Source organism: Emys orbicularis, chromosome 24, assembly GCF_028017835.1.
Source record: "Emys orbicularis isolate rEmyOrb1 chromosome 24, rEmyOrb1.hap1, whole genome shotgun sequence".
Taxonomy (NCBI): Eukaryota; Metazoa; Chordata; order Testudines; family Emydidae; genus Emys; species Emys orbicularis.
Window position 1 is genome coordinate 4,679,093 of NC_088706.1, and position 16,470 is coordinate 4,695,562.

The 16,470-nt window shown below is 47.2% G+C and overlaps 1 protein-coding gene across 9 annotated transcripts in view; it reads right to left on the reverse strand.

Moving 5' to 3' along the window:
- The window catches only part of TCF3 (transcription factor 3), a 119,895-nt gene that overhangs the window by 24,448 nt on the left and 78,977 nt on the right, over positions 1-16,470 (reverse strand). For 8 of the 9 annotated variants that reach the window (XM_065422156.1, XM_065422149.1, XM_065422154.1 and 5 more), the window contains 3 exons: positions 12,865-12,932; positions 7,459-7,588; positions 5,348-5,397 (listed from right to left, as the gene is read on the reverse strand). In XM_065422156.1, the coding sequence (XP_065278228.1) occupies positions 5,348-5,397; positions 7,459-7,588; positions 12,865-12,932 (248 nt within the window). Of the gene's footprint in view, positions 1-5,347; positions 5,398-7,458; positions 7,704-12,864; positions 12,933-16,470 lie in introns of those variants that run through there. The other variant, XM_065422155.1, reaches the window with a different exon arrangement.

Genomic DNA, 16,470 nt, shown 5'->3' on the forward strand with positions numbered 1-16,470 from the left:
TATATTTAGGGGGGTGGTTTGCTGGAAATAGAGATGTTCCATCAGCTAAAGCTCTCTGTTGTCCTCCAGAGAGCAGGCAGACGGCTGCTCAACTCATGTCACCCAACCCATCAGCTGCTCCCCCCCAGCCAGCATGCCCAGCTTGCTGAAAGTCACCATGCGCAGAGATAAGAGCCCTCTAAGCCTGCCTTCAAAATATGTAAAGCAGCCGACGAGCCTCCAAAATCCTCGGCAATCGGGAGGACCTGACAGAATCCACACTCTACAGGCAGCCCCACAGGAAACAGTAAATCATAGCCAGGTCTCTCCTCCCCCCCAGCCTCTGCCTCTGTCAGCTAGAGAGTCAGACTTCTGGGACCTACAGGTGAGATCATTTCCTGTGTTTAAAATTGCTAGCACAGAGAGTAAAAGGAGGGAGCTTGCCAAGAAACCACATTAAATTCACCAACACTGGGATTCTCAAGGTGTTTTGGTTCCCCCCCCCCGTTATTCTTGTTTAAATGCATAAACCAGTGAGGGACTTCAGGCAACCCTTGCAGACTAATATTACACAGAGCAGTGACCAGACTGTAAATTTATTTGCTAAAATACTTGCCAGCCACCATACTTTTGACTGCAACAGAATCTTCAAACAACCTACTATTCTAGGAGCACTAAAGCCAATTTCCACATGGCTCAGAGACAAAGCCAGACAACACAGAACTACTGCGGAGAGTTGTATGTATCTATGTGGTCTGAGATCGCTACTAGACAAGGGCACCTGGATGGTTAAGAAATGTGACTTGAGTCAAAGAGCAAAAGGTAGAGGCTGGCTAGCGTCTCTCAGGGAGGCAGAGCAAATGCTGGATCAACACACGTGTGTCTCTCAGCTCTGGTGCATACTGCGGTGGGCAGAATCTCTTGTTGACATAGATTACAAGTTTTTACTCCCTTTGTTGGGAAAATGCAGCAGCGGCAACGCCATCGAGATACGGATCCAAAGGCCAGAAGGAACCATTGTGAGCACCCATTCAGATCTTCCGCACAACAGAAGAATTTCACTTAGTAACTCCTCCATCTTTTAAACCAGGGGTCTCAAACTCAAATGACCACGAGGGCCGCATGAGGACTAGTACATTGGCCCGAGGGCCACATCACTGACACCCCCCCCTCACTGCCCCCGGCCCCGCCCCCACTCCACCCCTTCCATGAGGCCCCGCCCCTGCCCCACCTCTTCCCTGCCCCCATTCAAACCCCTTCCTCGAAGTCCTCACCCCAACTCTGCCCCCTCTCTGCCCCCAGGCGGTGCAGGAGGGGTGTGGGGTGTGATGGGGGCTCAGGGCAGGGAATTGGGGTGTGGGGTGCAGGAGGGGTGCAAGGTGCGGCAGGGGGTCGGGGTGCAGGGTGTGGCGGGGGCTCAGGGCAGGGAGTTGGTGCGGGAGGGTGTGGGATGTGGCAGGGGGCTCCGGACAGGGGGTTGGGGTGCGGGCTCCAGCCTGGTGCCGCTTACCTAGAGCGACTCCAGGGTGACAGCACCTCACTGAAGAGAGAGGCTCAGGACTAGGGCAGAAGGGCAGGGGAAGGGCAGCCTGCCCTGGCCCTAGTGAAGAGGGACATTAGGACCTGCCGGAAGCCGGCAGCCTGCAGAGCAGAGTGGATTCAACCTGTGCTGCAGGCTCCTAGGTCACCGTGTGCTGCAGGGGCAGTGAGGAGGCAGCAAGTGGGTGCCGGGAGACACTCTGGGGGGGGGCACGTGGGGGTGGCAGGTGCCCCAAACATTGGGGAGCAGCGCACGGGGAGCTTAACAGGCACAGAAAATAACTCGGGGGGGGGGGGGGCGGGGGTGAGGGGAGTTTGGCGGCGACAGGAAGTAACCGGGGGGGGAGGGGGCCGCGTGGGGAGCTCCACGGGCTGCAGGGAAGAGCTCCGCGGGCCGCGTGTTTGAGACCCCTGTTTTAAACCAAGCAAGTAGCAAAAGGATACGATTTGTCATAGGTCCTACAGAGTTTGGTGTATCCAAGAAGCAATTTTAAGGTGGTTTGTGAGAGGCGAAAGGCAGGTGCTGGAACCAGAGGGGGATTTCTGGCCCTCAAGCAAGAGGATTTTACCGAATGGATTTTGATGCAATTGAACCCTACCAAGCAGCTGCCGGTCATATCACACTCCGCACTATTCAGTCAGGCCCTGAGCCTTCTCCTGCTGAAGCGAATGGGAAAGTTCCTACTGACTTCAATGGCAGCAGACTAAGTGCACAGGCTCTAGGCCTATTTTCAGGGTGATTCTTGCACGTGGGGTAATTAGACACAGACTCTCTGCCTCGGGCCCCATTCCTTATTGTGCCATCCAAACTCTGCAACCAGCCGCCAGACACGGTCACATCCACCCTGACTGATTACTCAAAGCAGCACAGGAAAGAATGCGGCTCCTCAGGCCCAAAGGAAAGAAAGGAGAGCGTGGGTGGGGAACACACAGCAGCACAGAGAGAATACGAGCTGCAGCAGACTTTGCCGTTTTCCAAAGCCACTACTTCACAAGGGGAAAAAAACCTCAGGAGGACCATGTGCTAATGTACCACAGCATGACCGCAAGACACACCTGAGGGGCCATTCGTGACCAGACCTGCTAGTTAGAAGAGAGAGACCAGCCTACCTCCATCCCATCTCCCTTGCCATCAAAGAAGCAGGCAACATCCCCCGGCTTCCAGGCTTGCCACTAACTTTTCTAGTTCGCTCTAACTCACTGATGCTGTTTGCATCTCTTGCTGCCTTTGGCAGCACTTTCCCTGCTTCAGCCACCCTCAACTATTTCAGCCACTGACCAGTCCAAGTTTTCAAAGCAGTTACAGAATTAAGATTAAAGTACGTTATTTTAATAAGATGTTTATTACCCTATTTACTTTGCACAGGGTCCAGTGATAACATGGAGCAGGCTCTTTTGCTGCATGTTTGCAGACGACCTCAGACGAGAAAGCTTCTTTGATCAGCTGCCCATTAGGAGGGCAAAGCCTCACTGGCCACATACTTAATTCTATGTATAGGTGCATATTTCTCTCTCCTGGAGAAACAGAGGGTTTTTGACCTCATGGAGGTCAAAAAATATTGAGGGGGAGGTAGGGCAGCGAAGAGACAGCAGACACTCCCTCACCCCTAGACCAGGGAAATAATTCGCTATGAAAAAGTGAAGCTAAATTCGCTTTAGCAGCCTGCCCTGAAAGAGAAGAGCGTGTGTGCACACACACGACTTCTAGTCATTTATGTTCCTCTGGTCCCTTGCCACTGCAATTCAGGGGCTGCTGCCCTTTGCTAAGCATTACATAACCCTCCATCTTTCCTCCAGGGATGCAGAACAGAATGGTTATATTATTCCTAGTAAATTCCATCCTTCTCTCCCTTAGCTGGGGTGGGAAGGAGAGGGTAGTTTCTCCTACAACAGTGGCGTGCTGTTTACAGACCTGCACGCACATTCACCCCAGCTTGCCGCTGTGCTGGCTCAGAATTTATTATTATTTTTTAAAGGCAGAAGAGGGGGGTTGCCATCCAGTTTGGCTCTAGTACCAGAGAGCAACTCTGTGTCTGGCCCAGCAGTCAAGCAGAATGATCCCATGCAGTGAGACTACAATCTCTTTGGGCCTGACTCATCTCGGAGCGCAGGGTCTGTTTCAACAGCAGCGCGAGTTTTCCAAAGCGATTAGGAATTCTGGGTGCCATGCTAGAGACATGGTAAAGGGGCCTGGTTTTCAGGAAGTGTTGAACACCCATCCTCTGGAAACCAGGCCCCTTCAAATTAGACCCCCCTTGGCCTCCACAATCACTAGTCCCTCCTTTGAAAACTGAAGCCAATAACTGTAACCAGCAGGGTTAAGTGGCCATCTGCTAAGGAACAACGCTTTTCTCATATGCTACCTCCAATGAACGCTCTGGGAGCTAACCCAAATTCAGCTGCTCCGAGTTCCACCTGGACCTGAAGGGACAGCATGAATGCAGATTCAGTTTGAACAGGGCAACATAAAATGCACAAAAGGGGATGCTTATTGCAGCTAAGCTAGGCCACAGCCAGCAATAAGCAGCCCCTCAAGTGTCCTTCATTTTGGGGGTCGGCATTGGTTAGTCCCAAACTTGTCTCTATTCCAAACCAATTGTGTGTCCTGCTCGACTTTCACTGTAGAAAACGATTTACTTCAGAAACACAGAATCATGAAACCGAGGTTACCGAGGGTGCTTTACACTACAGGAAGGAATGCCCCAGCGCTTTTACGTTCCCTGTACGGAGCGAGCGAGCATGTCCATCCCATTTGTTTTGAGTCTTTGGGCCCGTGCAGTCTGAGCAGAACTGAAGGCACATTGCACACACCCAGAGTAGAGCACAAGTCTTCCACTCAAAAGAATTTCCACCTCCACTTTCGCCTGAAGTTTGCAATCCATCCACACACAGGCAGTCAAGCAAAAGCGAGAGCCTGGAATGCAGCTTTGCTCTTTGGCGCTTCTGGCCAATGCAAAGCGGCTCTGCTCCCATCTGTGAGAGACCCCTCCAGTCCACTCCAATTAACTCTCCTGGAGATTCCATTACTTCCAGCCATAAAGACACTGTTCAGTTTATTCCCCCATAACTGCCACAGAAGTATGGCTAGCATATTCCTACAGGCTGCTCGGCTTTCTTATAAAACAACACAGGCATTCCTGCACACCTGGACCGGCCCCAGCTGCTTGCCCATGTTACAACTGGTTTGGTTTCCCTTTTGGAATTAAATCCAATCGTGTGGAATATCACATTTCATAGGGGCATTTGCGACATAACGTCAAATAGACAAGAGCCAAGAAATTCAGGGCTATAACCGATATGCTGTCCTTTTATTGCGCAGGTGGTGCTGGGGAGAAGGCGGCTCTGCAGTAAATACCTAACAAGCTAGGGCTTCAGACCCGGGCCTTCTCCTTCCGTCTCCTCCCCTTCCCGCCCTGCTACCCCGGTGGCACTACCAAGGGCTATTCTGCACATGAAGTGTTACAATCACTTCTCTCAGGTTACTAGGTTATGGCTCCATGCATCTGTACAAAACTTGGTCTTACCAACGTCTTCCCATTTCTCTCACATGCTAAATTGTAGCCAGTAAAACTCTTTCCTACCCCACAAAAATACACGACACTTGGATCACTGGTGACCAAATCTGTAGGGACAATAATTTACCGCTGCAGTGGGGAATACAGTTAAAATGAGATTTAGAGGCTACCGGTCCATACTAAAACTGTTGGAGATAGGGAGGCTTAAATCAACTTGAAAGATCCAACCTGAAGATGTAATGGAGCTTAGATTCTGCATTAAATAGAACTAGATGGAATATTTGGAGAGCAAATTTCTGTGCAGTGCCGCTTACCGACGAGGGCAGTCCTGGAGGCACCTTCCGAACCTTTTTCGGTTGTCCATCTGGTATGGAAAAAATAAAATAAATACGAACGGAGGATATGAAACCACTTTTGAAAGGGTAAGTTACAGGCTGGCTGCTGACACTATTGGGATATGAAGCCCCACTGAGTGTTGGAAGCTAGTCACAAAGTCTGGCTAAGTAAAGCCACCAATGATAGAAGACACAGCACTAATTGCACCACTTTGATTACAACTCCTCGGTAATGCTGTACAACAGGAAACTGATTTGGGACATTGCAACATGCTAGGTCTCAGGTCAGACTGCTCCTGTTTTCTGCTTGTTCTCTTTACAGCAGCGTTCTCCTGGGAGAAATGGACCTGAGAACATTAAAATAGCCCCGCTTTAGCTGCTGCCGTGACAACAGGGACTCACTTATCCCAGGATAAAAGGCCCTGCATAATCTCCTGACTTTTGGAAAGGGTGCCAATAGGTTCATTAAAGAGGGTTTGGGAGAAGAAGGGAAAAGAATCAAACCATGCAATGTTTGGCTCACCCTGCAACCTGAACACAAGTGAGCTCATCAATCATTTGCTCCTTAAAAAGTAATGTGCTTAGCAAAGTGCACTGTGATAGGATGTCAGGCTCTAGGACTTTACCCAGAGATGGAGGGCTACTGTACTGACTCACTCATGAAGACAGAAGAGGTGGGTCTCAGATCCAAATCGGGGGGGGATAAACAGTGTAGTGTCTTTAAGGCAAGAGATGGGGTACAGTGGGAAAGGGCATTTTCAGGGAAACACCCTAGAAGCAGCCAGCTCAAGTGGAAGCTCAGGCTAAGGGTTTATGGATTTTCCCGTTAAGAATTAAGGCTAATCCTAGTTTGAGGTGAGAGTTTTAGACACTAAATGCAACATGTTTGCTGTGCTGAGAGTAGGGTGAGGGACCATGCCCATTCATACATATTCTAGCTTAGGAGAAGAATTCATAACACAGAACCACTCAATCCATTTAAACGGTGGATCTGAAAACCTGAAACAGTGAAATTCTTACGCAATTAATTAAGCTTTGAATATCAAAGCGGATACCCTCACCTGCATTCCCCTTTCTAAAAATAACTGGAAAAAACGGCATGTAGTGTTACATCGCATCTGGCTCCATTTGCAGTGCAAAGACCAAAATAGCAGCAATAAAACAATTTCAGATGGGGTGGGGTGTGACCAGATAACATCAGCACTGGAGCATGAGAGCTTGTCTACACTTGAAAGTTAAATTCACACCCTAACTTAATCCTCATTAAAGCACAATAGCTGTTCCTGAGTAACTCCATGTGTGGATACATCTACTCCAGAATAAGAGCACTTTGTTCCAGTTTAGTTTAAATCATGTTGGATTGCGTTTAAACATTCTTATTTCAGAATAAGAGTCCACATCTGGAGTTACTCAGGAACAACTCCCTGTGTAGACAAGACCTTAGAGGCCAAAGGCACAACTTGGTGCCTTCAAACTCCTCAGGTAGATGACTCTCTGATAATCAGGACTTTGTGCTGCTTACCGTATTACTTATGTTGTTACTATATTACTCTTGGCAGCCAATGTTCACTGGGGGTAGCTTTTATATAAAGGGCACTTGAGCAGAGGCAATAGTATTCTAGGTTAGAGGGGCACTCTCACATGGCAGCCAAGATTTTCAGATGTGACTAGTGATTTTGAGAGCCCAACTGGAGACATCTTACAGGGTCCTGATCTTCAGAAAGTGTTGAGCACCTGCCCACTAGAAAACTGTCTCAGGCTGGGCAACCAAAATCACTAGTCACTTTACAATCTTGGCGGATATTTGCCAGCAGAGTGGAGGAAATCACACATCGCTAAGATGCTACATAACCCAGTCTGGCAATGAATTTTTCAAATGTTTGCCAGATCCACATCTATGTAACCCTGCAGCATTCGTGCACGGATCTCTGAGAACATGGACCTACCCTTCTATATCATGAATGGTATCAAGCCAGTAGAGCGTTTCAGTGGCCACAGTCAATTTAAAGTACAAATCAAGAGAAGGCATCCTAGTCTCATTACCTCACAATCAGCACTGCTGCACCAGAGGGACATCCACTGTGACTTACCTATGTTGCTGTCAGCACCTCTCCTACGAGGGTTGTTCGGGTAAGAATAATACTGAGACCCTCCCTTCACCCCTGTAGGGGAAAGTGTGGTTGGACTTGCAATTCCCATTTCACTGGGCAGGAAACCAGTCTGCAAATAAGAAGACACACAAACCCTTCAATGTAATTATGCTGTAAAACCATCACAGTCATTGAGACAGAACAGAAGCTGCCTTGAGCACCTCAAACTAAAATCAAACCAACGGGCCATTAAAAAAAAAAAAAAAAAAAAAAGGCAAAAACAAATAAGCCATCCAAAAAAAGGAACTCTAGTCACATTTACCAAAGATGCCTGAACTCCAAGCTCTAAATCTGCACCCAATTATTTGTGGGTGCAAAATTACAGGTGCAATTAACTGAGCACAAATGACAGAACCTAGATGTCTACCTAATTTGCAGTCAATTGACCGCATCTACGACCGATTGTGGGTGATGACGCAGAGTCGTATAAGAGAAAAGGACAGTTTTGCAGTTTCAGGCATTGCACTGCGACTGCTAAGCAGATTCACCAGGACAGCAATAGTGGCAGAGCTCACAGAGATGGGGTATCCACGTGGTTACCCGTGTGTTGTCTAACCCAGCTCAGAACTGGTCTAGGAGACACCATGGTTTAAAAAAAAAAATAAGCTGCTCCTGCATTGAAGGAGAGAAATGCTCCTGGCAACAAAAGTGGTTGACAGCAGCAATACTGGTGCTGCAGGTCCCCTGACAATAGCCACTGCAGAAGCCCAAAGTGGAAGATTTCCCAAGCAGCTTAGTACAGACAAGGCTACTGAGTCTAAGGACAAGAGGAAGGATGGTCTGGTGGTCAACAGCACTCAGGACTTGGGCTGGTACCTTGGTCCACCACGGACTCCCTGTGCCTCAGTCCCCCCTCCATAAACTGAGGATAACAACCCTTCCTTTTATCTGCCTTGTCTATTTAGACTGTAGGCTCTTCAGGGCAGGGACTGTCTCTGACGATCCATACATACAGCCCCCATCACAATGGGACTCCGATCTCAGATGGGGCCTCTCGGTGCTACTAGAATGTGAATAATTATTATAGCCTTTCAGTATGCTGAACTGTTGACTCCTACCCTGCTCTGTTTCAGTTGTTTACTCTGCAGAGTAGTTAACCCCTGGTTAAATGCCTTTTAGATCTTTAGGCTACCAATGACTTATTTTACTTAGGAAATTCCATTAGAACCAAAAGTTCTTCCCCACCCCACCATTCATCCCAATTTACAACCTGAAGCCAGAATTTTCAGACATGACCCATGGATTTTGGGTGCTTGATGGGGCACACGCATTAAAGGGGCCTGATTTTCAGCTAGCGCTGAGCGCCCATCCCACTGGAAATCAGGCTCCTGTAAAGCATTTCAAGCGGAGCGTCTTCTGAAGACATGACTGGGAGCTGAAGCAACAAAAATTCAGGCTAGAAAGAAGATGCAACTTTGAACAGTATGTGGATGTTAACAATTGGAAAAACTGACCTGGTGGATTCCCCATCACGTGAAGTCTTTACATCAAGACTGACTCTCCCTCTCTCTCTCTCTAAAAAAATGCTTTAACTTAAACACAAGCCATGGGAGGGATGCAGGAATGATCGGGTGAGTTTCCCTGGCCTACGGTATGCAAGTGGTCAGAATGGTTCCTTCTGGCCTTAAAGATAATTCTAATGAAGGCCCAAGATTTGCTGATTACACCATCATTTCTGTGGTAGCAGATGATGAGAGTGAACTTCACTGCTCACTAAGGCCGGGGGGGATAAGACGGGAGAGGTTTGTGCTTTTAAAATAGTATTTTGGTTTGGTTTGATGTAAGCAGAAAGCGTTTGCTGTGACTAATCTGCACCACAAATACCTATACTGCTTCAGCCTGTTTCTTGCCTCCCAGCTGATGAAAGGCCAATGGTTGCAAGCTCCCTCTCAAGCCCCACAATCCACTTCACAAGCAGCTGGAGGTTTCACAGATTGTAAACAGAGTTTAGCAGGAGAGATTTACGTTGGGAGCTTTTCAAAATAAAACGCCTGCCTTGAACAGGAGCTGTGTTGGCACAGGGTGATTATTGCCACTCAATAATAATATCTGGCTCTTCCATATCACTTTTCATCTCCAAATCTACAAAGGAGTTAGGTACCAATACCCCCATTTGATAGATGGGAAAACAGAAATGCAGAGAGAGAGAGAGAGAGAGAGAGAGAGCAAGCGAGAGGGACTTGCCCAAGGTCACCCAGAAAGCCGGTGGCAGAATCAGGATCAGAACCTAGGTGCGCCAGTGCCTTATCCATTGTGCCATACTGCATCTCCGGGAGCACTGCTGGTGGGGAGTTTTCAGAAACAGCATCAGTGCAGTCTGAAGCGATGATTAACCCAAATGCCAACCTACCTGACGCTGTAGCAGAACAGTCTGTTGGGTTGGGTTTGTTTTTTAAAATAATTCTCTCTCAGCCTCTCCTTCTCGGCTGTACATTAGTAAGGAAATTCAATCCCCTCTTTTTTCCTTGTTAAAGAAAGAGAAAACTCCTCTTCTGTTTAGACAAACTGACCTTGGAAGCTGTGCAGAACAGCGCAACCCCAGCATTCCCTGCACACAGTACGAGTTTCACAAACCAAAGTGCCTTTGCATGTTCAAAAGGGGGAAGCCCGTGCGTAGCACTCAGTAGGGAGCGAATTTAGTGGGTTGTTTTATTTAGCTTAGGAGAAAGGTTTACTATATTTATTTGGAAATTTAGGGGGATGGAAGAGGGCCTAGAAATAATAATAGCTTATTCCCTGTGCATCTTCTGAGGCTGCTAAATTGCAATAAAGGAGGATTTCAAACTTTTCTGAAACTGGGAAAAATGTTTATAGCTGGCTATTGAAAAAAGACTGCTCTGAAATCAGTCTCCTCAGAAAGGAGGTTTGGGGGAAGATCATGTATTCACAGCTGGTAAAAAAATTCTTGCAATCTGTTCCACTGGTCATATTACCTTTGTGTGAAAAGGCTACACACCACGGAGCCAAGGAAAGTGAAACCCTAAGCATCCCAGAGGAGATTACAAAGGGCTAGTGCCGCTAGTTGTTACTGTTTTGCTCCTTAAACAGGTAGTTCAATTGTTTTGGTAAAATAGTGCCCTGGTTTCTAGGTAGCTTCTGAGGGAATTAGTGAGTCTCCTTCCTTGCCCCTCCCCCGCCTAATCCCCTTCCCTGTACTGTTGCTGGGTAGTTAAGGGTTAAATGAAAGAGCAGCTTGGAGACCCCCTCCCCCCATCTGGAGCATGCAGAGCTGGGTGGTTTAGAGAGGAATGTGCTCCTCTCTGAAGCTCCCTGTCCAGTCCCTCCGAGGACTGAGCCTACACAATACATCTGCTGTGCAACAATTCTCAGAAGCTTTAGAAGAGGCGCTAGCCGGCCCGCCAGGCAGGTTAGAAACTCAGCACAAACCAAATCAACAGTAACAACTGTTCCCAGACCAGCCGCTTGGCTCCTTGATGTTCAATTACAACAGAATTTTGGTGTCTATCCTCTATCACCCAGACCACGAGAGTTTCAGCAAATGGTCTCCTCCTGTGGACTGCTATCTGATCTGAACCCACCCTCCCCCTCAACACTTCCAGGCCTCTGGATTGCAACACCATCCCTCCCACCCCCTTTCTGTTACCCTATATCCCCCCCACCCATTCTCCTCCTCTCTCCCCTCCCCCCCAAATAAAACCTCAACAAAATCATAACATTAAAAAGCAAGGTCTGGCATCTGTCCCATTTTTATTTTAGCAGCTTCAGTGGTAAATTAAATCCACTCTGGCACAGCCAAACAGCACAGCTGTTTCAGCAAAGGAAACATCCTCAGTTCAGAGAAGAGGAAATTATGACAAATTTGTGTAAAATTAAAACACGGGTTTTATAAAAGAAGTTGCCCAGCCAACAGCCACTCAAGTGAATGCAATGGCCAGACTGTTTACACTGTAAAGCACTAGAGTGGTGACTCGGTGTTCACAAGGAGCAGCGTTAGTAATGCAGCTCTGAGCTGGGGGACTCACTTCTTCCCCAAAGAGTTAACTTAGGGGGCTGGCAGCAAGAGGCCAGATAACTTGACTCAACTGAGCTCCAGCTAGATGGCCTCCCCCTATACAGAAGGATGTCAACAGGTCTCCCCTAAACTAGCATATGCTACGGCCTGGATCCTGCTGTAAGATCCACGTGAGCCAAGCACAGCCACACTGAGATTCCTGGTGCAGGGATCTACCTGTATGAACTGCACTTCAGGATTGGGGCCCATATTTCAGCTGGTTAGACAGATGCATGCTAGCTTTGTTTTCAAGCTAGCGGGCTAAAAATAGATCATGGGCGTTGCAGCACGGGCTAGCCCCCTGCACACTAGCCCCCCTGGCTCCTGGGTCTGGACTTGGGTGGCCTATGCCACCACCCATGGTGCAGTGTTAACACTGCTATTTTTAGCACGCTAGCTCCAACAGAGCTAGCACTTGTCAATTGACACCAGTTGGGAGGCGCACTCCCAGTCGTAGCACAGAGATACTTCGAGCACCTTCCAGTTGTACATTGAGCAACGCGACTCCCGTCTGTCATGTGCGGTTCATTCTCTCCCTCCCCAGGGAAAAACTGTGCATGCAGTATGGGGCTTTAAAGCAGGTCTTTCCCCCCCTCATTATGAGAGCAAGTTGCCCCTTTCTCTTGAAAGCTAGCAAATTATGTTGCTCTAATTTTTAGGCATTTAAAAAACCATGAGTTTCACAATGGGACTTACTGAGCCGACCCTGGGTAAAAGGAAGACAGGAATGCAACAGGAAAACAGAGAAAAGCACTCAGCATTTAGGTTGAGATTTCCCAAGAGTCTGAAGAGATCTGCATACCAAACCCCACGTTAATTTTAATGGGAACTGGGTGCATAAACCCTTTGGCAGCTTCAGGGCTTTTCCACACAGCGTTACCCCACTTTAAAGGCGTCACTTTAAATTATTTTAGTTAAACCAGCGTAAAAGGCTGTGGGGGTGTTTAAAGCAACATAAAGAGGCTTTATATCAATTTAACTTAAGTCTGGTTTAAGCTAAATTGAAATAAGCCACTCAAACTAAAATAAGAGTCTACATAGGGTTTTGTATCAGTTTAACTAAACAGGTTTTAAAACTGATGTGGTGTAATTTGTGTGTATAGACAGGGCCTTAAACTCTCTCAACACTTCTGATTAAACCTCACACACAGAACTGAAACCAGAGCCGCTGGCTGAGATTTGAAAAAGCAGTCTCACTTAATTTTTATGGAAGATGAGTATCTAAATCCCCCAATTTACTTTGAAAAACTCAATCATTTTTAAACTGTTTTCCCCCAAATTCATTCAGTTTTTTAAAAAATTAAAACATTTTAATTGATTATTATGATTATTACCTGATTTAGTCCTGGCATCCCTGCATCTCTGCTGAACGTTGAGTAGGGAGGTCTTTCACCGCTCTTCCCTAAAGGTGAAGGAAAACAAACAGCATTTTGTATAAATTTACAGAAGGGGCTGAACACACCTACAAAGCTGCATACACTCACTCTAGCTCACGCAGCCTTTGCTATTTGGGCACAAAGCCCATCTTTAAATTTTGGCTTCTCTTGCCCTTCATCAGGATGTCAACTGAAGCAGATAATAGTTTGCTGCAAAAACAGGAGATCTTTTACCTTCAAGAACAGCAGGGCTCAGTTGGTCCTTTTAAAAAAAATTGCAGTGATGCAGGGAACCGCTCGTGGCCATGGAAACTGACAGTTTCAGAATAGAGAGGGGGGAAAAAAACAAAAAACCCTCCAGACAAACTAAAAAAAGCTATCCAAATTTGGTGGAACCAGGGACAGAATAAACCAAAAGCTAAGCATGGCTGACCAACAGAATCTGCATGTATTTTTCCAAACAACAGCGAAAACCATTTTGGTACGCTATCAGCGCAAGAATTTAATGCTGAATTCAAACTCATTGGCGGGGGGGGGGGGGGGGGAAGAAGGAGAGAGATTATTTTTTCCCCTTGGATATTAAAACCTCCAGACATTGGGATGGTTTTTAAGTGGCAAGTATTTATCAGAGAATTCTGACTTCCCATTCAAACCTGAGGAACTGAGGTGTTCACAACTTCCATGCCTTGGGAGGAAATCCAGGGCCTTTCCTATCGCTGAAGGAGCCTGTTTGAAATGAAAAGCCTCTCTTTCTAGCCGATGATCACTGAGGGGATATGCCCTGGTAAAAAGGTTAAAACCACCCACCCTCCACCACCGAGTGAGGACTGGCAGCCTGCCTCGGGGGAGCAATTAAAAATACAGCTGGCTGGGAAACGGGGTGTTTCTCCCCCTCTCTGCAGAAAACTGTGTGTTTTCAGTGAAAAATTGAAGTCAGAAATATTTCAGTTCTGAAATGCGGCTGTAGCACTGCATGGGCTGGGCTCACTGGTCAGGTCACCGCTCTCCCAGGTCATCAGTGTCCCCTCTTGTCGAGGAGAGGTGGTGCATCATGGCAGTTTTATGGCCATAATGCTGACCAGGGAGTTTGGCCCATAGAGAATGGGAGCATGAGGCATCTGAAATGTAACTCCCACCAGGCAATAAGACTGTGAGGTTTCAACCACATGGAGCTCCAGCCATGGGCCATCAGAAGGAACTGAGGGGGGTTGGGGAAGCACAACATCCAACAGCCAGGGGAGGGGCCACAAGGCATGAGCGCCACCCCTCTGTGGGTACTGCTAGGCAAAAGTCTCTGGCTCCCGCGCCCTGGGCACGCACTGATCTGAGTGGAATATGTATCTACATCGACTCAAAGAAAGAATATTGTGTTTTCATGTGTTTTTTTTAAACAAACAGCTGAAGTTTTCCATGGAAAACTGATTTTTTCCTTTAATTGAAAATCAGCTCTGACGGAAAGTTTTCAACCAGCCATAGGCACTCGTAACCACCAGTTACGAGTGCCCCTAGGGAATGGGGGAGAGTGGGTGTCCCGCAAACCAAAACAAGCTCACCAGCACTGTATCCCCTGGGTCTACACGACTCAAGAGGCAGCATCAGCAGGGAGTTGCTGAACACATTAAATTCTATATGTAGTCGTCATTCAGCCAAATCTCCCCTTTCCACTAAGGAGAGAACTCTCAAACTCTTTGGCAAAACCCCAACATTTCTGCTTACCAAGACATGCCCAATCTAGTTAGCGAATAGAACTCTGTTAGGATGCAGGCTGACACATGTGAAGTGGCGTAACTGGCTACACTGTAGCCTGGTGGAGAGTTAACATGATTAAAGATGCATCCTTTCCCCAGTTAACAGAGGATCTCTCTGTTGGGAGCAAACAGGGCGAGGAAGAGAACTCTCCCAATTTGTTTTTTCCCTTAAGGTGGGTAGAGGCCAATGTGTGTGTTCGGATGCTTCTCGAGACTGGCAGGTGGTGAGGACCAAGGAGGATGGTACTTGGTTTTGAAAAGCCAGAAGGTGGCTTATATGGCAGTCTCATTTTATGTGGAACCCCCATAGGTGTTAATGGTTTGCTCCCACCTCAGACAGCATCAGACTGACTGCATGAATCTTGAACCCACCCACATGCAGAAAAGGTCTGGGGAGGCTAGGAACAGCACCGCCCACCCAGCAAGAGACACTCCTCATGTCACTTCCAGCAGAGAGAGCATTCAACTTGGTCGCTGCGTTCTTCTCTGCAGGCCCTTGCCCCTGCACTGTGGCAGCACGTTATCACTTCTTCCAAAACAAGCGTCCAAGCCGCAGGTGTACTCAATGCACCTCACTGACAGCTAAGGATGGTAAAATACTCCAGCCCATGTTACTATTTTGTTCCACAGGCTTAAATGTTAAGTAAACAAAGGTCAAAATGTCACAGGGTGGATCTCTTAAATGACCTAATTTTTAAAAGAGCTTAAGAGCTATATTTGCTACAGACCCTGAAACTTTACAGAAATAACTCAACAGGTTGTGTCAGGCAGATCATGCTTAGTCCTAAATCAGAGGGAAACCAGGGTAATTCCAGAACGCTTTATCTGGTAAGCAACTGACAAGCTTCCCTCGCTGCAAATATATCACTGTTTACATGTATCGCTTTGTTGGTTAAGTGACTTTTAAAGCATCCTTGGCAAGTATCAGGTAGCGCTACGAACTTAAGGCAACAAATAGCACTAAAATCAAGTGCGCTGATGCACACAATGCAAAATAAAATTATTGCGCACCAGATTAAAACTCTCTTTCAAACAATGTTACATTTTTGTCTGACACTCTCCAAAGCTTCAGAACATGCACATGCCTGTACGTTAATACACTAGGGCTGAAATTTCCACACTTTTAAATATTGCACTAGGAATCCCTTGCTCCTGTCCAGCAGCTCCCTCAGATAATAAATACAGAGTATGGCTAGGTACTAGCAACCTATTCTATGCCATCAACAGGGAGGGATTTGGCAGCACAAAGGTGCACTGAAAAACAACAGACAGGTCAGCTTCAACACAGGCTTTCCTGGCTTTTGTGGATTCAAGTGACTCTCACGGTTTGAAAGCAACTTCGGTGGTTGAAAACGCTTCCGTTTTCAGTGAGACAGAAAAATAAAGCAACAACACTCTCGGGAAGCACAAGAGATTGTAGAGTCTAATGCTATCAGCAATTAAGGCAATAAATCTGATTCCTGGGGAGGAAGGAGGGGGCGAGGATGTATGTTTGACAAAGTCTTCCTGATTTTAACAATATCTAGAGTTTTGAAATTCACCCCGTTCTATTGATGAGTTGTACAGAAAAAGCCAACATTTCCATGGGGACCACAGAAACAATGTATTGTTTCTGCTCTGGGCAATCAGTTCCCTCCTCCCCCCAAAGACCATGCCGAGTGCCCACAAAAAAACCCACCTCAACAAAAACAAGGACTAAAGCGTGTTTCAGTGGGGTACAGTTTATACCCTCAATCCCTACTCCCACCTCCTCCCAAAAAATTACACTTGGTTACAAAAATTCGACAGACAGTCCCCAGTGTTAAGAATCCTTGAA